This window comes from Ictalurus punctatus, chromosome 26 (genome assembly GCF_001660625.3).
Source record: "Ictalurus punctatus breed USDA103 chromosome 26, Coco_2.0, whole genome shotgun sequence".
NCBI lineage: Eukaryota > Metazoa > Chordata > Actinopteri > Siluriformes > Ictaluridae > Ictalurus > Ictalurus punctatus.
In genome coordinates this window covers 20,008,904-20,029,561 of record NC_030441.2, presented here as the reverse complement: position 1 = coordinate 20,029,561, position 20,658 = coordinate 20,008,904, and the positions used below count along the sequence as shown (strand labels likewise).

The window sequence follows — 20,658 nt, the reverse complement described above, 5'->3', positions numbered from 1 at the left end:
GCACTTGTCTCAGCATGTGTGCATGCACGTACTGGTATTCCTGCACATGTGTATTGTGTACTCTGTGTGTGTGTGTGTGTGTGTGTGTATGTGTGTGTGTGTGTGTGTGTGTGTGTGTGTGTGTGTGTGTGTGTGTGTGTGTGAGGTAGTAATAAAGTATTTTTTGTCTCCCCCACAGGGCCCACCCGGGGAGCCTGGGCCAATGGGACCACCAGGACCAAGAGGAGATCCCGGAGAGCTGGTACATATGCACACACACACACACACACACACACACACACACACACACACACACACACACAGACAGTCTGACAGTCTGTTGTGTACGGTGTGGTGTATAACTCTCTTTTTCACTCTCTCGCTCAGGGTCCTCCCGGTCGGACGGGTCTTGCAGGAGCTGATGGTATTCGGGGACCTCCAGGGACTTTTTTGATGTTACCGGTGTGTGTGTGTATGTGTGTGTGTGTGTGTGTGTGTGTGTGTGTGTGTGTGTGTGTGTCTTTCTCTCTCTAGTGTTAAACATGATGTCAGATTTTGGTTGCCATAAAAACAGGCATGCGTGTACCTGTAAGTCTATAAATAATTATTAGTTTCATGAGTATTGTGTGTGTGTGTGTGTGTGTGTGTGTGTGTGTGTGTGTGAGAGAGAGAGAGAGAGAGAGAGAGAGTGAGTGAGTGTGTGTGTGTGTGTGTGTGTGTGCACGAGAGACTCTGAAGATTCATTAACAAGGTGTTTTGCAGTACCCATCTCTCACCACCAGGTGGCAACAAATATGAATTATTATGGTGTTTCTGTATTGGTGTTATTATTATTATTCAGTGTTACCATCAACCCAGACAGTTCTGTAACACTTCCCAGCAGGATGTGTTGGTATTTGGTCAACAAAAGCCAAGTAGAAGAATAAACTGTCTACAGCAATCCCACTTCAGAAGAAAAATAAACAAAACCCTTTCTCATACTCTTCTGTGAAAGTTCTCCTGAAATCCTTTATTAGTTTAAACAAAAGCAAGAGTGTAACGTCCACAGTATTTCACACACACTTCCAGCAGTCCCGGATTTTCAGGGTAGTTGGAGTAATTTAGTTTTCTGAAATAAGACTCGTTCCATAGTTCCAGTTAGCGTCCAACAGCTATGGAATATGAAATAAATAATAAAACAGTGAAATGATCCAAAATGGGATTATTTTACCCATCTTTATTCATCACACTGTTTTCTGTAGATCTGATAATCTCAGGGAAACTCATTCTCTCATAACGTTAACTGTAACGTTAACTGTAACCAATTTTATTCAAATATTTGTACAAAAACATATTGTTCCAAAACTGAATATTAAATAGAAATATCTCGATATACTCTAGCTTACACAGCTGCAACATACAAGCACCCAGACATGTTGCTTGGACCCCTAACTCTATTACTCTCTCTCTCTCTCTCTGTCTCTCTCTCTCTGACTGTCTCTCTGTCTGTCTGTCTGTCTGTCTGTCTGTCTCTCTCTCTCTCTCTCTCTCTCTCTCTCTCTCTCAGTTCCAGTCTGGAGGAGATGCTCATAAACAGCCAGTGATTTCAGCTCAAGAAGCTCAAGCTCAGGCAATTCTACAGCAGACCAAGGCAAGACAACACTTACAACTTATACAACACATCACACTACGACTAAACAGCATTGTTTTTTTACATGAGGTCATTAGTTACTGTGGCTAAAATCCCCACCAACCATCCCATCATCCCAACACACCTAAAGTGCTTAGTGCAGGAAAAAATGCTTCCACCAAGCGCTAGTTTGAAGGGGGCGAATACTTATGCAAGCAGCATTTTTCAGTTTTTAAGTCCTTTAAATTCATGAATTTTGACTTTGAGAGTGCACTTTAAGAGCAGATTGGTTTGCAGTAAGAACACTGTCTGGAACAAGCTGTGTAAATGTCAGTTGTAATCTGATGACAAATCTGATAACTTTTATGGGGGTGAATACTTTTGCAAGTCACTGTATATTATATTAGAATCTAATTATTTTATGATGCAATTAAACCACTTCTATATCAGACATACACACTTCTGAAAGTATTACTGTTTGAAAAGCCTTTTGTGTGCGTGTGTGTGTGTGTGTGTGTATGTGGTTGTGTATGCTTGTGTGTGTATGTGTGTATGTGGTTGTGTGTGTGTGTGTGTGTGTGTGTGTGTGTGTGTGTGTGTGTATGTGTGTATGTGTGTACGTGGTTGTGTATGTGTGTGTGTGTGTGTGTGTTGTGTGCTTCAGCTGTCTCTGAAAGGACCCCCAGGGCCATTAGGACTCTCAGGACGACCAGGTCCACTCGTGAGTGTCCGAAATGGCTGCTTTTATGTCTAATCTTTATGTTTTAAAAATTGGGGATTTGTGTGCTGCTATAAATGTTATTATTATTCTTATTATTGTTATTATTTTTTTATTATGAAGCTACTTGTATGCAGTGGTGAAATCTTTACTTTCTACTCGTTGCTGGTGTTTTTTTCCTAATGATCTGATTTAAACCCTGTTTTATGTTCTCCACAGCTTCAGTGTGTGTTGTGTAGATCTCCTAGCCCGCTGGCGTCAGTGATCTTTGTGATCTCTGAAATAATTTTAATTCCATTTATCTGAAGGAAACTTCTAATATAAACCGAGTCACTATTAGACTGTTAGGATTGAGATTTAATGTGACCTGGATTGTGTTTTAACCCACCCTTTGATTTTCCCAGGGTGCACCGGGGTCAACGGGGCTGAAAGGTGATGCCGGGCTGCCTGGCCCACCGGTAGGGGGCGCTGTTTACATCTGTTCAAACTGAAATACTGAATGTATTAAGTCATGCATTGCCTGTGAATGTTGATTAACAGTAGATCTGTGTCTGTTTGCGTCTCTCTCACTCCCAGGGGTTACGCGGGTTGTCTGGTATTCCAGGACCAAATGGCAAACCAGGAAAAAGGGTGCAGCATATATAGCTAATCATGTACCTCTAATTAATTGTTTAAATGTTGACGGTAAAGTGCTTTTGCTTACACGTGAGGGTTTGTGTTTGTTGTCAGGGACGTGGTGGGACAGATGGTGGTCGAGGGGAACCAGGACAAACTGGAGCTAAAGTAGGTCATACCCACACATCAATCAGCTCCTTAAAGCCTTAAAGTAAAGGTTCATGCTCGTTAACAATAATGAAAGGTGCAAATGACTATCTCTTTCTCACGCGCTAATCCCCCCCCCCCCCCCCCCCCCCCCCCTCAGGGTGATAGGGGCTTTGATGGTTTACCTGGACTTCCTGGAAATCAAGGACACCGGGTGAGAGAGGCTAAGAAAACAGAATATGATTAAAATGGCAACAGTTATAATGGCAACAATAATCGTTATAAAGACACCAGTGGCAGCTTTAACTGCAGCAGTAACATTTATAATGGAAGCAGTATTTTATAATGTCAGCAGTAACACTTGATGTATAATGGCAGCAGAAGATTATTATGGCAGCAGAAGATTATTATGGCAGCAGAAGATTATTATGGCAGCAGTAGATTATTATGGCAGCAGAAGATTATTATGGCAGCAGTAGATTATTATGGCAGCAGAAGATTATTATGGCAGCAGAAGATTATTATGGCAGCAGAAGATTATTATGGCAGCAGTAACGGTTGCTGTATAATGCCTGCCATGTTATAATAGCAGCTAAAGCAGTTATAATAACAGTAGTAACATTTAAAACTGCAGGAGTAGACTGTAATGGGAGTAACTGCAGCTTTTGGTATATGTTATAAGTGTATGTGTGTATGTTATATGTATATGTGTGTATTTGTTATATGTATACGTGTGTGTATGTTATATGTATACGTGTGTGTATGTTATATGTATACGTGTGTGTATGTTATATGTATATGTGTGTATTTGTTATATGTATACGTGTGTGTATGTTATATGTATACGTGTGTGTATGTTATACGTATACGTGTGTGTATGTTATATGTATACGTGTGTGTATGTTATACGTATACGTGTGTGTATGTTATATGTATACGTGTGTGTATGTTATATGTATATGTGTGTGTATGTTATATGTATACGTGTGTGTATGTTATATGTATATGTGTGTGTATGTTATATGTATACGTGTGTGTATGTTATATGTATATGTGTGTGTATGTTATATGTATACGTGTGTGTATGTTATATGTATATGTGTGTATTTGTTATATGTATACGTGTGTGTATGTTATAAGTATACGTGTGTGTATGTTATATGTATACGTGTGTGTATGTTATACGTATACGTGTGTGTATGTTATATGTATACGTGTGTGTATGTTATATGTATATGTGTGTGTATGTTATATGTATACGTGTGTGTATGTTATATGTATACGTGTGTGTATGTTATATGTATACGTGTGTGTATGTTATATGTATATGTGTGTGTATGTTATATGTATATGTGTGTGTATGTTATATGTATACGTGTGTGTATGTTATAAGTATACGTGTGTATTTGTTATATGTATACGTGTGTGTATGTTATACGTATACGTGTGTATTTGTTATATGTATACGTGTATGATTGCAGGGAGAGTTGGGAAAGCGAGGGCGGATCGGTCCACCAGGAGAAATGGGAATAAAGGTAAAGAGTTTAAATACATTTCAGTGCCTTCACTGTAGTGTAACTCTCTACACAATACAATCACATATGTACATTTATATCTGTGTGTGTGTGTGTGTGTGTGTGTGTGTGTGTGTGTGTGTGTGTGTGTGTGTCATCACTGTTTTTCTCAGGGTTCAGACGGCCAGCCAGGACCCAGAGGGCAACCAGGAGAGCCGGTGTGTACTTCCTGTTTCCTCTTCTTATTATTATTATCATTGTTTGTAATAATATTGTTGTCTGATTTATTTATGAAAATCTTTCAGAATTTCTCTGCTGTCCTAACTAAACTGGAAGAAAATTGAGAAATACTCTAATGACAAGTGTGTAGTGTGCAGGTGTTGATTTGGGACAGGCCCAAAGATTTACTGCTAAGTACTCGTGTCTGGCCTCATCAGTTTGATCGCTTGTTTATGTCGTTGTTTACCGCAGGGTTTACAGGGAATGACCGGAAACAGAGGACTTCCTGGACCTACGGGGCTGACTGTGGGTAACACACACACACACTCACACACACACACACACTCACACATACACACACACACACACACACACACACACAAACACACACAAACACACGACACTCCTGTCTAATCTAATCTCACTGCCTCTCATGTGTTTCTCAGGGAATTCGGGGAGTTGATGGAGCTCAGGGTCCAAAGGGCAATCAGGTGTGAATCCTTTCCTTTCCTTCTGAGATGTTTTTTGATAACAACTTGCCAGCAGGAGCAGCAGTAAGACACCCAGGTGGAGGAGAACACACAGTGGGAGAAGGGCATTCCAGATCAGAGACAGAAAATAAAGATATAAATCAGGCTTTAACGCTGAGCTCTGTTCTTATCAGCATGTTGATTTAAACAGTCTGAACTAACAAGACAGAGGTACAGCTGATGCAGCTGAGCTCAGGGATCACAGAACTGTCTCAGGAACTCTGAACAGCACCTCGTACTCAGAGACTGCACCACCGCCATCTGGTGGCCAAATCAGGGAGTGACATTATCTAATAATACTACTGCTGCTTCTACTTCTACGCATAATCATCATAATACACTTTTACATTCATACACGACTACTATTAATACTACTGCTCTTACTAATACTATTATTATTACTATTACTACTACTAATGCTAATACTACAACTATTACTACTGCACTACTATTACTAGAATAGTTATTAATGCCACTGTTACCGCTAAATACACTAGAAGATGCTAGAACAGTATATAAAACCAGATGAACTATTAGATGCTAACACGCACCAACACACTAAACCAGAGTACAAGAAAAAGAGACTATTTAATTAAAATACAGTTGATCAATACATCAGTAATCAATACAAGTAATAATAAGAGATATTACTAAATGTATTGAAAAAAATGTCATTGTGATTAATTCTGAATCATAATTACATGAATGAATATTGTTTATGAATGAGTATTCTCCTAGACTTATTGTGCCACTTCTTGCTTTTACAGGGACCTCCAGGTGAACCTGGAGCATCGGGACAACAGGGAAACCCAGGGTTCCTGGTACACACACACACACACACACACACACAGAGAGAGAGAGAGAGAGAGAGAGAGAGAGAGAGAGAGAGAGAGAGAGAGAGTGAGAGTGAGTTCCTGTACACATACACACTTCTCTATAATGTCCACTGAATCTCTTAATGAATATCCTTCCAGGGATTTCCGGGACCTCAGGGACTTATCGGATTACCAGGAGGGAAGGTACAGCTCTCTCTCTCTCTCTCTCTCTCTCTCTCTCTCTCTCTCTCTCTCTCTCTCTCTTTCTCTTTGTAGGTGTGTGTGTGTGTGTGTGTGTGTGTGTGTGTGTGTGTGTGTGTGTGTGTGTGTATGTGGACATACTCATGGCATGCTTACATTTTTGTGATTTTTACAGGGACCTCCAGGAAAGAAAGGAATGCAGGGGCTGCCAGGCACTGATGGACCTCCGGTGAGTCACACACACACACACACACACACACACACACACACACACACACACACACACACACACACATCTATTACACAGTAAACTTAATTGCCATAGTAACAAGCATCACTTCCTGGTTTTGTGCTCAGGGTCACCCAGGAAGAGAAGGACCACCGGGAGAGAAAGGACTGCCAGTAAGTGACAATAAATACACACACACACACACACCAACACACACCGACACACACACCAACACACACACTTATTTTTCCTATATATTTTTTTAATCCATCATTCATCCCTCCATCACTTTCACCTCACTGTGGAATTTTCTTCTAATCTATTTTGTTCTTCATTTGTGTGTGTGTGTGTGTGTGTGTGTGTGTGTGTGTGTGTGTGTGTGTGTGTGTGTGTGTGTGTTTGCTGAAGGGTTTAACAGGAGTTCAGGGTCCTGTTGGATATCCAGGAGCCAGAGGTGTGAAGGTAAAGCACTTTATCTGTGCACTGTGTGTGTGTGTGTGTGTGGTGTGTGTGTTAATGTGGATTGATTTAGTGTGTGTGTATTTCAGGGTGCTGACGGTTTGAGGGGACTGAAAGGAAGTAAAGGAGAGAAGGTGAGTGATGAAGCTCCGCCCACATTGTCGGAAGCCATCCAGTAAACTAGCTAATCCCACCCAAACTTCAGTTCAGCTAACCCCACCCACCATCAAAACCTGCCCCCAAATCACACCTGATTCATTACATAGTGCACATTATAGAGTCCACTCTCACACAGTGCGGTGGGTGTGGTTTGGGACTCTTAGCAAGTCCATTTCCTCAAAGCTCTGGTCCCTCATGCAAACTTTAAATAAACTAGAAACTGCAGCCACTGTGACCGTGAGCCTCTGGGTGGGAGTGGCATACTTTCTCTCCCCTGTCAATCAGAGCAAAACTAGCCAATCATAGGCATCTGTGAACTCTGTGTATGTGGAACAGGGCAGATAGCAGTGCCGTTGGCTTCATGTATCTCAGAGGAAGCATGTGTTCGTAGGTGTTTATTTATGATGAGATGAGCAGGCTGGTGGGTTGGAATTGGCAGGTGAGTAAATTAGTGAAAAACCAAACAAACAGAAACGTATTAATATTATCGAGGACCTTCTGTCACAGTCTTCTGTTAAACTATTCCTCCTGAACCAGGAAGAATGTGTTAATGGAGCGTTGTTATGCTCTCGGATGTGCTGGTGTGTTCCTCAGGTTCTGACTCTGTGTGTGTGTGTGTGTGTGTGTGTGTGTGTGTGTGTGTGTGTGTGTGTGTGTTGTGTGTGTATTTGTATTAGGGTGAAGATGGATTTCCAGGAGCGAAAGGAGAAATGGGTGGAAAAGGAGACGATGTAATTCCAAACGATCCCATTTGTTGAACACACACTGTTCTCTAGGTTGATTGCTCGAGTTGGGATGATGGCTGTGTTCCAAATTCTAGTGTTTGATACAAGACCACTTACTCGAGAACACTTCAAAATGCATGTGGTTTGGAACGGTGTTCAGTGATGGTGCTGTCCCACTTTGTCTACATAGGGAGATCCTGGATCCCTGGGTATGCGTGGTGAAGATGGTGCAGAAGGTTTAAAGGGTCAGTCAGGCCCCATGGGAGACCCAGGACCTATAGGCATTGCTGGAGAAAAGGCACAAATCATTAATAATCTTCATCATCAATAGTTTTAGAGATGAGACCACTCATAAACAGATCTAATTCTCTCTTTCTGCAGGGAAAACTTGGTGTCCCCGGGTTGCCAGGTTACCCTGGGCGACAGGGACCAAAGGCAAGACCAGAACAAACACATTCACTAGTTTATGTGTGTGTAAGCAATGATGATATTCAGTTCAGTCTTGTTGTGTGTGTTTTGTGGTTTTCAGGGTGCAGATGGCTTCCCGGGGCCTGTAGGTGTTCCAGGGGAGAAAGGACGAAAGGTCAGTAAGTGGGGGTGTAAATATTTACTGCTCCCACTGATCAGGACCAAAACGTGCTGTTGGGAAAAAATATGTCTCTGAGATTAAAGTAGATGGGAGGGTTCAAGAACAAGTGCACACCTTGAGTAAATGTTCCACAGTCAACATTCAGGCAGGTGAAGGTCAGGGGAAATACTGCAGCTCTTACACATGCAAGACGTAATTTGATTGATTTAAGTTGATAAATTTTTCCTGACAGCAGTGCAGCTGAAAATCACAGATGAATATTAAGTGCGTGTACAGCGGAAGCTCCATATAATCAGATAAAAATCGTGTGGAAAACACGGTGAAGTTTGGGCTGGTGAGGGAAGGAGTGTTTATAGCTGCTATAATGTAAGAGACAACAGGAACTCACTTGTTTCACCGATGATTCACAAGTATAAACATAACTATAAATGTATTTTTAAAATATGTTATTGTTTAATATATAAAAATTGTAATAGTTGTCAAATTGCTGTGGTATAAGAGGAATAAAACAGTTGGGGACGTGCTGTTATGGGAAAACAGTTAAAGTGGACTTGGAGAAATAGCAGGAATGGGGTTTTGTCTGGTTTATGTTTATTGATTCATGTGTTTATCTTTGGTTCAGGGTCCAGCAGGTCCTGCTGGTGCTGCAGGACAGAGAGGTCCAAATGTGAGTGTCCACCTCACTGTCCACCTGACTGTCCACCTCACAGATCACTTTATTGTCCACCTGACGGTCCACCTGACGGTCCACCTGACTGTCCACCTCACTGTCACCTCACAGATCATTTTACTGTCCACCTGACTGTCACCTCACAGATCATTTTACTGTCCACCTGACGGTCCACCTTACAGATCATTTTACTGTCCACCTGACTGTCCACCTCACTGTCACCTCACAGATCATTTTACTGTCCACCTGACTGTCCACCTCACTGTCACCTCACAGATCATTTTACTGTCCACCTGACTGTCCACCTCACTGTCACCTCACAGATCATTTTACTGTCCACCTGACGGTCCACCTGACTGTCCACCTTACAGATCATTTTACTGTCCACCTGACTGTCCACCTCACTGTCACCTCACAGATCATTTTACTGTCCACCTCACGGTCCACCTGACGGTCCACCTTACAGATCATTTTACTGTCCACCTGACTGTCCACCTCACTGTCACCTCACAGATCATTTTACTGTCCACCTGACGGTCCACCTGACAGATCATTTTACTGTCCACCTGACTGTCCACCTCACTGTCACCTCACAGATCATTTTACTGTCCACCTGCCTGTCCACCTCACTGTCCACCTGACTGTCCACCTCACTGTCACCTCACAGATCATTTTACTGTCCACCTGACTGTCCACCTGACTGTCCACCTCACTGTCACCTCACAGATCATTTTACTGTCCACCTGCCTGTCCACCTCACTGTCCACCTGACTGTCCACCTCACTGTCACCTCACAGATCATTTTACTGTCCACCTGACTGTCCACCTGACTGTCCACCTCACTGTCACCTCACAGATCACTTTACTGTCCACCTGACGGTCCACCTCACAGATCATTTTACTGTGCACCTGACTGTCCACCTGATTGTCCACCTGACCGTCTACTTCACAGATCACCTGGCCATCCACTTTACTGTCCACACCACCATCCACATCACCTTTGGGGCGGCTGTGGCTCAGGCTGTAGAGTGGGTTTTCCAATAATGCCCCACATACTGAAGTGTCCTTGGACAAGACACTGAACCCCAAGCTGCTCTTGATGGCAGGCTAGTGCCTTGTAGAACTGCTAAGGTTAAAAGGAGCTATATAAGTTTAGACCTTTTACTGTTCACCTTACCATCCACCACATTCTCCATCTCACTGACCATTTTACCATCCACCTCAATATCCACTTTACAGTCCACCTTACTGTGTACCTCACCATCCACTGTACTGTCTACCTCACCATCCACCGTACTGTCAACCTCACCATCCACTTTACTGTCTACCTCACCATCCACCTTACTGTCTACCTCACGATCCACCTTACTGTCTACCTCACCATCCACCTTACTGTGTACCTCACCATCCACTGTACTGTCTACCTCACCATCCACCGTACTGTCAACCTCACCATCCACCTTACTGTCTACCTCACGATCCACCTTACTGTCTACCTCACCATCCACCTTACTGTCTACCTCACGATCCACCTTACTGTCTACCTCACCATCCACCATACTGTCTACCTCACCATCCACTTTACTGTCTACCTCACCATCCACCGTACTGTCTACCTCACCATCCACTTTACTGTCTACCTCACCATCCACCGTACTGTCTACCTCACCATCCACCGTACTGTCTACCTCACCATCCACCATACTGTCTACCTCACCATCCACTTTACTGTCTACCTCACCATCCACCGTACTGTCTACCTCACCATCCACTTTACTGTCTACCTCACCATCCACCGTACTGTCTACCTCACCATCCACTTTACTGTCTACCTCACCATCCACCGTACTGTCTACCTCACCATCCACTTTACTGTCTACCTCACCATCCACCGTACTGTCTACCTCACCATCCACCGTACTGTCTACCTCACCATCCACTTTACTGTCTACCTCACCATCCACCGTACTGTCTACCTCACCATCCACCATACTGTCTACCTCACCATCCACTTTACTGTCTACCTCACCATCCACCGTACTGTCTACCTCACCATCCACCGTACTGTCTACCTCACCATCCACTTTACTGTCTACCTCACCATCCACCGTACTGTCTACCTCACCATCCACCGTACTGTCTACCTCACCATCCACCATACTGTCTACCTCACCATCCACTTTACTGTCTACCTCACCATCCACCTTACTGTCTACCTCACCATCCACCGTACTGTCTACCCCACCATCCACCATACTGTCTACCTCACCATCCACCTTAGTGTCTACCTCACCATCCACCTTACTGTCTACCTCACCATCCACCATACTGTCTACCTCACCATCCACCTTACTGTCTACCTCACCATCCACCGTACTGTCTACCTCACCATCCACTTTACTGTCTACCTCACCATCCACCGTACTGTCTACCTCACCATCCACCATACTGTCTACCTCACCATCCACTTTACTGTCTACCTCACCATCCACCTTACTGTCTACCTCACCATCCACCGTACTGTCAACCTCACCATCCACTTTACTGTCTACCTCACCATCCACCTTACTGTCTACCTCACCATCCACTTTACTGTCTACCTCACCATCCACCGTACTGTCTACCTCACCATCCACCATACTGTCTACCTCACCATCCACCGTACTGTCTACCCCACCATCCACCGTACTGTCTACCTCACCATCCACCGTACTGTCTACCCCACCATCCACCGTACTGTCTACCTCACCATCCACCTTACTGTCTACCTCACCATCCACCTTACTGTCTACCTCACAATCCACCGTACTGTCTACCTCACCATCCACCATACTGTCTACCTCACCATCCACTTTACTGTCTACCTCACCATCCACCTTACTGTCTACCTCACCATCCACCGTACTGTCTACCCCACCATCCACCGTACTGTCTACCTCACCATCCACCGTACTGTCTATGTTACCGTCCTCCTCATCATCCACCTTACTGATAAAGTCTTTTTGAAATAGCAATGTAATATTGATACAATGGAGGCCAAACCAATAGTAATGTGTTTGTGTGTGTGTGTGTGTGTGTGTGTGTGTGTGTGTGTGTGTGTGTGTGTGTGTGTGTGTGTGTGATACCCACAGGGTGCTCGGGGAGCACGAGGTGCAAGAGGACCAACCGGAAAATCAGGAGAAAAGGTACAGATGTAAAGTATTTGTTTTTAAACAGTGATGGGTGGAGCTACAGTTACTGTCCAGGTGTGTTAGATTTACGTTTCTGTTATGTTGAATTAGAATGTACAGAGGACAATAATATTATCATTCCACTGATTTTTGTGTATTTTCTGTAAATTGAACCAAAATTTCATGTTTTCCCCCGACCTCCGTCTGTTTCTGATCTCTAACACAAACACAGTAAACACTTCAACTGAAACATTTTTCATATTTACCTTTAAATATCAAATCCTTCTGCTGCCATGTTAGTGTTTAGAATAAAATTACCTTGTTTTTGTACTTATTTATGTAAATGTATGAGTATGAGCTCACACAGTGCCCTCCATTAATATTGGCACCCTTGGTAAATATGAGCAAAGAAGGCTGTGAAAAATGTATTGTTTAACCTTTTGATCTTTCGTTTAAAAATTCACAAAAATACTCTGCCCTCATGGATATCAAACAATTACAAACACAACACAGTTTTATCAAATAAATCCTTGTTAAAAATAGGTGTGCAACAATTATTGGCACCCTTTTAGTCAGTACTTTGTGCTAGCTCCCTTTGCCTGGATAAGAGCTCTGAGTCTTCTCCTATAACGCCTGATGAGGTTGGAGAATACATGGCGAGGGATCTGAGAGCGTTCCTCCATACAGAACCTCTCCAGATCCTTCACATTTCAGGTCCACACTGGTGGACTCTCCTCTTCAGTTCACCCCACAGGGTTTCTATGGGGTTCAGGTCAGGGGACTGGGATGGCCATGGCCATCTCTCCACACACACACACACACACACACACACACATAATTATATATATTTGTGTGTGTGTGTGTGTGTGTGTGTGTGTGTGTGTGTGTGTGTGTGTGTGTGTTTGTGTATTTGTGTATAATTCTGTTTTGTTTATCTTGAAGGGCACAGCAGGACATGACGGGCCTCCGGGACCATCAGGAGAAAGAGTGTGTATACACACACACACACACACACACACACACACACACACACACACACACACACACACACACAGAGCATATACAACATATGTACACAGATATGTGAGAAATCCATTTCTGTTTTATTGTCCTCATTGATTGATTTATTCATTCATTAATTCATTCAGGGACCTCAAGGGCCACAGGGTCGTGTAGGAGAGATCGGGCCAAAGGGACCAAATGTAAGTGCACATTATCTATCTATCTATCTATCTATCTATCTATCTATCTATCTATCTGTCTATATATATAGACAGATAGAGTTTCTATCAAAAACACATCCTCATGATGTTTCACTAGGTCAGGGACTAAGACGACCATCATAGTTCGTTATGAAAAGAAAAAGTACAAGGCGATGGACTTTTTAATAGATTAATAAATGCTCATTTGGAAGAAGATTAGTTTGAAGACATTTCATTCACCACCAGGGTGCAGAAGAGAGAAGATCCTAGATGCATGTCTTCCTTGTACCTTGAGAGATGATGGGTCTAGTCAAGCAGTACTAGAGACTCGGAGGGAGCATGGTGCAGAGCAGGTGTGATAAGTGCCTTAAAGTGGGTGGGTGCTGGTCCATTTTGACTTTGTAGGCAAGCATCACTGTTCTAAATCTGATGCAGGCAGCGGGTGTAGGAGAACTTTGGGAGGTTGAAAGCAAATTGTGCAGCTTCATTCTGGATCAGTTGCAGGGGTTGGATGGCGCACAGGAGACAGGAGCCTGCTAGGAGCGAGGTGCACCAGTCTCAAGATGACAGGGGACTATAGAAGCACCTGATTGGCTCCTGTGGAGAGAAATGGCTCCTGTGGATGGACAGGACGGTGTTGTGACTGATTTTTTTGAAGGCTGCTGAAAGCTTGAGTAATGCTTCCAAATAAATTTTGTTCAGAAACACTCCTAGTGCAGCTTTCGACAGTAACATGTGGTGTATTGTATGGCTCGGGTCTACTGCAAGCTTTCCTTTGTAGTCAAAGTAGATGGAGTCTAGGCTAGGAGCTCAGTCCTAAAGACTAGCTAAGCATCTTTCACCACTCAGTGTAGGTCTTTCTGGTAGGAGAGTACACTCTCTATGCTGCTGTGGTGAAAATTATAGAGTAATGAAGGTACAAGGTCTTTCCTGAGTTTTTGCTGAGGTATAACAGTCTATGCTGGGCTAGGTGCGCAGTGTTGAGACACCATGTCAGATCTTCTGTGATGTGGACGCCCAGGACCCTGAAGCTTTCCACTCTTTCCACCTCGTCTCCCTGTGTGTGGATCTCCTGGTCATCCTGAAGTCTGCTGTGATCTGTTTGGTTTTAGTGGTGCTGATGACTAGGTTAGGATCTTGGGGGTTGTTCTGGGTAAGATACGGAGACAGTGGATTGTATGTGGCACATTCAAGAACTTTAGAAAGAAGTGAGAGAAGTGATACTGGTTGCTAGTTGCTGATGTCTGAGGGGATTTTCAGGAATGGTATAATGTTCTGTCTTCAAGGTCATCAGTACATTACCAGATAAAGGGGAGGAGGTCTTGTGAAATGGTCTGGGACATTGTGGAAGGGATGGGATCCAGTGGGCAGGTGGTGGGATTGCTGGCCAAGAGGAGAACATTTCTGAAGTAAAGAGTGATTGTTTGCTTTAGGAATAGAGCTAGGAGGAAAAGATTTAGCTAATCTACTTTTCAAAGAATGTAGCACAAATATTATGGAGCTTGCATATCTGTCTTATCTAATCTATCTCTCTTTCTAGGTAGATATCTATCTGTCTGTCTGTCTGTATGTCTGTCTGTCTAAAATAAATATTCTTATCATTAGTCTGTATGTGTTATACATGTGGACGTTGATTTATCTGTCCTGTAGATAATCATAACACTGATAATTAAGGCTTCACTGTCAGAATGTTCTCTTCATGTCCAAATTCACTCAGTGTGGTCACATGACTCACAGTGTTTCTGTGTTTTATTATTCAGGGTCCTGGTGGTAAAGACGGGTTACCGGGTCACCCAGGCCAGCGAGGGGAGCCGGTGAGCTCACTTCAAAATCAGACAGATTACACGATGAGATGAGATGTCGAGGGTTTTGACAGTGCTGATGTGTTGAAGTATTGATAAAGCTGTAATTCGGTGTGAAACATGGTGGTGGTGTTCACAGCTATTTGCCCATTTCCTGTCTTCAGGGTTTTCAGGGAAAGACGGGACCTCCTGGACCTGCAGGTGTGGTGGGACCTCAGGTGAGCTCACATGTCCCAAACCACACAGCCTATTATATATAGGCCACATAAACACCATAGCATATCACTTTTCTCTTATTGCTGGTTTTAGGGGAACACTGGAGAAACCGGACCAGTGGGAGAACGAGGTCACCCAGGATCAGCAGGACCACCCGGAGAGCAAGGTTTACCTGGTGCAGCTGGAAAAGAAGGGTCAAAGGTCAGATTTCCATCTTCAAACAGGCATACTTACATTCTGTGGCTGTGATTCACATGCTCTTCAGAGGATTGCATCTTTCACATGAATTAAATAACATATAATATGTTTTGTGTGTTGCTATAATGAATTAATGAACATGTCATTTGGGGTGTTTCTGCTTCAAAGTGTAAAATAGTGGGTGTAGTCAATTTAAATAAAGTAATTTATAACATGCAGCTTTGAATGAGGTAAATTAAAATGGCTAAAGGGCTGGTAATAAATTTTTCATGAGTCTGTCTCCATCAATTAAAGAAAAAATAAAAACATTATTATAACATTTCTTGAAATTATGTCTCAGTGTCTCGAATAGCGAGAAAGTTTCCCAAAATGATGTCTTTGTGTCTCACGCTGTGTTGTTTAGGGAGATCCTGGAGGTACAGGAGCAGCGGGGAAGAGCGGCCCGACCGGGTTGAAGGGGTTCAGTGGTAGCCGTGGAGCGGCAGGTTCCATGGTGACTATTGCTATGACAATACTTGAGGGAGCCAACTGGCATTAAAATATCAATCAAAATGTGTGTGGGATTAAAAGAGATTAATAGCTATACATGATGGAGGTATTTGATTGGCTGTTGCTTGGTCATGTGATGTGTGTCCTGTAGGGGCCAGCGGGACTGAAGGGAGGGGCAGGACCTGTCGGACCACCTGGACCTGTTGTATGTACATTCTTACTTCATGTTCTATCTGATTTTCACTGCTGACAAGAGAGGAAGGATATATAAAACTGTCTGTCTGTCTGTCTCTCTTTCTCTGTCTGTCTGTCTCTGTATGTTTCTCTGTCACTCTCCTCTCTGTATGTCTCTCTGTCTTATGTCTCTCTCTCTCTCTCTCTCTCTCTCTCTCTCTCTCTCTCTCTGTATTGCTGTATCTGTCTGTCTGTCTCTTTGTCTGTCTCTCTGTAGGGTGCTACAGGTGAGAGAGGTCCTTCTGGTTTGGCAGGTGCTATTGGTCAGCCAGGACGAACAGGAACAGTTGGCGCTCCTGGACCAATGGGAGAGAAAGGAGAGCCAGTAAGCCCCACCTCTTTCTTTTAATTAGCATATTCAAATAAATCCAGAAACCATAACAAGAATTGGAATTAATACAGAATCTAATAAATTGGCTCAGGATTGACCTATATTTAGATGTGTTCTGACTGGTCACCAGTTTAAGTGTCACAAACACACTGCTTAGCTAGTGTTAGCATGTGGAATGTTAGCATGTATACTTTTAGCATGTTTCCATATGCTGTCTGTCATGCAGTGCAATGTTAGCTAGCTAAACATAACAATTTCCTAAAAGACAGCTGTTTAAATACTCCCTTTACCTTGAGTGTGTAAACATAAACACTGAACTTCTACTTATTTAGCCAGTCTCTGTCTGATGTTTTGAATCACCATGACAACAGTCCAGTCTTAACATCTGATGATTAAATTATATAACTGACAACCATAGATTCTCACATAGTGTCCTTACAGAAACTCCAAACACCACTGCATTGTCTCTGTGTGTAGGGAGAGAAGGGTCCATTTGGCCCTGCAGGACAGGATGGAGAGCAGGGGGTTGTGGGATTGCCTGGAGCCACAGGTCCTCCAGGACCCCCGGGAGAGGATGGAGATAAGGTAACAACTTAGTCATACAATGTGTGTTAATTGGATATTTCTAGTAGTTTTGCATTTTTACATACAATATTTTTTATATTTGTATTTTTTTGCTTTGAATGTGTGCTCGTGTGTGACAGGGTGAAGTTGGAGGTCCAGGACAGAAAGGAAGTAAAGGTGATAAAGGAGAACATGTACGTATTTCATTCTCTTCTCTTCAAGATGTAAGAAGTGGCACAACAGATCATTTTAATTATTTTAGAAGATCTCAGGTTTACATCCAAACAACGCCCAAGCAATCCATGGACAGGAGATGAAAAAACAAAATTGGCCATGCTCTTTGGGTGGGAAGGGCATCCTCTCTCTCTCTTTCCTGTCAATCACAGCAACACTAGCCAATCGTGGGCATCTGTGAGCTCATGTATGCAGAAGAGGGCACTTTCCTCTGAGTGTGTTACACTGCCCTGTGACGCAGCAGTTTGAAAAGATGTGGAAGTTAGCATCATGAGGATAGAAGCACATGCTTGCCCCACCCCTCCCTGATTGGCATGTAATTGGGGAGAGTTAGCGTTTGGGTGGGAACTGGCAAGCCCAAACTGGGGGAAATATAATCATAAAAAATTAAGATGTTAGAACTACTGGTATATATTTGATGTGTGTGTGTGTGTGTGTGTGTGTGTGTGTGTGTGTGTGTGTGTGTGTGTGTGTGTGTGTTCGTTCATCTGCACAGGGACCTCCAGGTCCAGCTGGGACTCAGGGACCAGAGGGACAGCCGGGAGCACCGGTGAGATAATGCAGTAAATTCAGTAATAATGCATTGTAACAGATTGCTGTCGGTTCCTGGGAGATTAGCAGAATAAGTGTTCTACTGTATGACTGGTGCTGGTGTGTGTCGGCTTCCTCTCCCCTCTGTTCATCACAGCCATGATAACCGATCTTTAGAGTCAGTTAGCTTTTGTTGGCCTCAAGTTTCTGTCAAGTACTAAATTAGGATTAAACTGAATTAAAAAATGTCTTCAGACTTGGAATGAAAGCCATCATGTCAAAAATTTTACCTGAATGTCCCAAACACTGTTTCTTTGCCACCCAGGGTGTAGACGGGGAGCCTGGACCCCCAGGGCAACAGGGCATGTACGGGCAGAAAGGAGATGAAGGAGCACGAGGCTTTAAAGGACTTACCGGACCAGTGGGACTTCAGGTACAAAGTCTAAATAAGCAGCGTGATAATATATCAGTCAGAACACACTGTACTTCTCTTAACTCTCAGCCAATCAGAACACTCCATAATCCTCTCAACGTTCAGCCAATCAGAGCACCCCACACTGCCCTCAGCCAATCAGAACACACCATACTGCTTGTAGAGTAAACACCAATTACGTGTACATATTTAACATAAATGAAGTAATTATTTGTAATTTAGGGAATGCCTGGAACTCCAGGAGAGAAGGGAGAAAGCGGACACTCTGGACTCATTGTGAGATCACTTTATGTTCCTGTTTCTCTTTCCACCAATTTAGAATTATATCACTGAACTGCTAAGAATTGTTTCATTTTTTCAGATTTTTTTCTCTGTTAGTGTAAAATTTAATCACAGTGATCATTTTAGAGTGACAGTTTATTAGAGTTTAAGCCCAGAAGTGACCTCTGACCTCTTTCTGGTTTAAGGGTCCTCCTGGTCAAATGGGCCCTCGAGGTCCTCAGGGTCCAAGCGGTGGACAGGTGTATACACACACACACACACACACACACACACACACACACACACACACACACACACACACAGAGATAATATATTTATTTGTATTTAGAATAAAGCACACAGAGTTCAAATCAATAACTGTGTGTGTGTGTGTGTGTGTGTGTGTGTGTGTGTGTGTGTGTGTGTGTGTGTGTGTGCGTGTGTTAAACAGGGTCCTCCTGGCAGACCTGGAGTTCGTGGCCAACCAGGAGCTGTGGGAGAGAAGGTGAGAGAGATAGTCAGAGACAGACACATAGAAAGACAGAGATAGAAAGAGACAGAACGATATTGACAAGGACAAGGAGAGAGAGAGAGAGAGAGAGAGAGAGAGAGAGAGAGAGAGAGAGAGAGAGAGAGGTGGTGATGATGATGATGATGATGATGGTGATGATGATGATGATGATGTCATCCTGTAGGGAGAGGATGGTGAATCAGGTGATCCTGGACCTGTAGGATTGTCTGGAAGCACTGTGAGTAAAATCTCACCTTCTTCTCTCGTGGAACGTGACATGTCCCTGGTCATGATTCAGGAACTTGTTGAAGAACCGAATGGTTCAGAAACTATCCTGAATATCAACATTGTTCTTAGACAGGTTCCTTAGCTGCATGTCCATCATATTGCAGAAACTGTAAAATATCAAATCTAAAACCTGCTCTGGATCCACAATGGAGTTCTTGAGTTCTTTAAAGACTTCCTGTGGTGGATATGTGGTTCTTATTGTGTGTTCAGGGAGAGAAAGGTGATCAGGGGGAGAAGGGAGACACTGGATCTCCAGGAGCTGCAGGACCTCCAGGTGCTCGAGGACCATCAGGGGAGGATGGAGCCAAGGGCAGCTTAGTGAGTGTCATGTGTGTATGAGTGTCAAGTGTGTGTGTGTGTGTGTGTGTGTGTTTTTGTTTATGATAATATCATTATCTGACTTTCACTTTCACTTTCCCTTAGGGTCCCATTGGTCTTCCAGGAGACCCGGGAGCTCCTGGAGAGGCTGGTCCTGATGTAGGTGACTTATTTAACCCTTTCACAACCAATCAGAACTCTTCCTGTGACGATGACATATCGTCTTCATTATAATCGAGAGTTGAGCTGGATATTTACAGAAGAATCGAACTCACTGTTCAGTGCACTAAACGTTTATGCAAATGAATCTGGACATCATTTTGTTTACCCAATGTGATTAGAAAATGCTAAGAATGTGTCGCTTGTGGTTTATTTTATTGATGACATCAGTCTTGTTGTCTCTCTCAGGGTATTGATGGAGTTGTTGGATCTAAAGGTGACAATGGAGATCCTGGAAAAGCTGTACGTAATTATTTTCTTGTTTGTGTTTATTTTGTTTATTATGTTTGCTTTTTCATAATTTAATTCTTTTTATTCTCACTCCATTCTGATCTCTATTCTCAGGGGCCCCCTGGAGCTTCTGGAGAGCCTGGTCCTCCTGGACGTCCAGGAAGAAGGGTGAGTTGCGAGGGGCTTTTACACGTATTTAGCTTTCTGTGGCGAACAAACAAAACATTAATGACAGGAATCATGACAGT

At 43.3% G+C, this 20,658-nt stretch overlaps 1 protein-coding gene across 1 annotated transcript in view; it reads left to right on the top strand.

Moving 5' to 3' along the window:
* Window positions 1–20,658, top strand: part of col5a3b (collagen, type V, alpha 3b) — a 48,921-nt gene that overhangs the window by 21,665 nt on the left and 6,598 nt on the right. Inside the window, exons 10-53 of the mRNA XM_053676340.1 lie at window positions 179–241; window positions 367–441; window positions 1,526–1,609; window positions 2,253–2,309; window positions 2,711–2,764; window positions 2,883–2,936; window positions 3,036–3,089; window positions 3,229–3,282; window positions 4,550–4,603; window positions 4,756–4,800; window positions 5,054–5,107; window positions 5,248–5,292; window positions 6,099–6,152; window positions 6,306–6,350; window positions 6,523–6,576; window positions 6,705–6,749; window positions 6,985–7,038; window positions 7,125–7,169; window positions 7,872–7,925; window positions 8,110–8,217; window positions 8,301–8,354; window positions 8,449–8,502; window positions 9,131–9,175; window positions 12,310–12,363; window positions 13,291–13,335; window positions 13,497–13,550; window positions 15,311–15,364; window positions 15,517–15,570; window positions 15,662–15,769; window positions 16,170–16,259; window positions 16,407–16,460; window positions 16,707–16,814; window positions 17,298–17,405; window positions 17,525–17,578; window positions 18,115–18,168; window positions 18,475–18,582; window positions 18,805–18,858; window positions 19,050–19,103; window positions 19,295–19,348; window positions 19,539–19,592; window positions 19,853–19,960; window positions 20,066–20,119; window positions 20,369–20,422; window positions 20,525–20,578. Coding sequence (XP_053532315.1) covers window positions 179–241; window positions 367–441; window positions 1,526–1,609; window positions 2,253–2,309; window positions 2,711–2,764; window positions 2,883–2,936; window positions 3,036–3,089; window positions 3,229–3,282; window positions 4,550–4,603; window positions 4,756–4,800; window positions 5,054–5,107; window positions 5,248–5,292; window positions 6,099–6,152; window positions 6,306–6,350; window positions 6,523–6,576; window positions 6,705–6,749; window positions 6,985–7,038; window positions 7,125–7,169; window positions 7,872–7,925; window positions 8,110–8,217; window positions 8,301–8,354; window positions 8,449–8,502; window positions 9,131–9,175; window positions 12,310–12,363; window positions 13,291–13,335; window positions 13,497–13,550; window positions 15,311–15,364; window positions 15,517–15,570; window positions 15,662–15,769; window positions 16,170–16,259; window positions 16,407–16,460; window positions 16,707–16,814; window positions 17,298–17,405; window positions 17,525–17,578; window positions 18,115–18,168; window positions 18,475–18,582; window positions 18,805–18,858; window positions 19,050–19,103; window positions 19,295–19,348; window positions 19,539–19,592; window positions 19,853–19,960; window positions 20,066–20,119; window positions 20,369–20,422; window positions 20,525–20,578 — 2,736 coding nt within the window. The remainder of the gene's footprint in view (window positions 1–178; window positions 242–366; window positions 442–1,525; window positions 1,610–2,252; window positions 2,310–2,710; window positions 2,765–2,882; window positions 2,937–3,035; window positions 3,090–3,228; window positions 3,283–4,549; window positions 4,604–4,755; window positions 4,801–5,053; window positions 5,108–5,247; window positions 5,293–6,098; window positions 6,153–6,305; window positions 6,351–6,522; window positions 6,577–6,704; window positions 6,750–6,984; window positions 7,039–7,124; window positions 7,170–7,871; window positions 7,926–8,109; window positions 8,218–8,300; window positions 8,355–8,448; window positions 8,503–9,130; window positions 9,176–12,309; window positions 12,364–13,290; window positions 13,336–13,496; window positions 13,551–15,310; window positions 15,365–15,516; window positions 15,571–15,661; window positions 15,770–16,169; window positions 16,260–16,406; window positions 16,461–16,706; window positions 16,815–17,297; window positions 17,406–17,524; window positions 17,579–18,114; window positions 18,169–18,474; window positions 18,583–18,804; window positions 18,859–19,049; window positions 19,104–19,294; window positions 19,349–19,538; window positions 19,593–19,852; window positions 19,961–20,065; window positions 20,120–20,368; window positions 20,423–20,524; window positions 20,579–20,658) is intronic.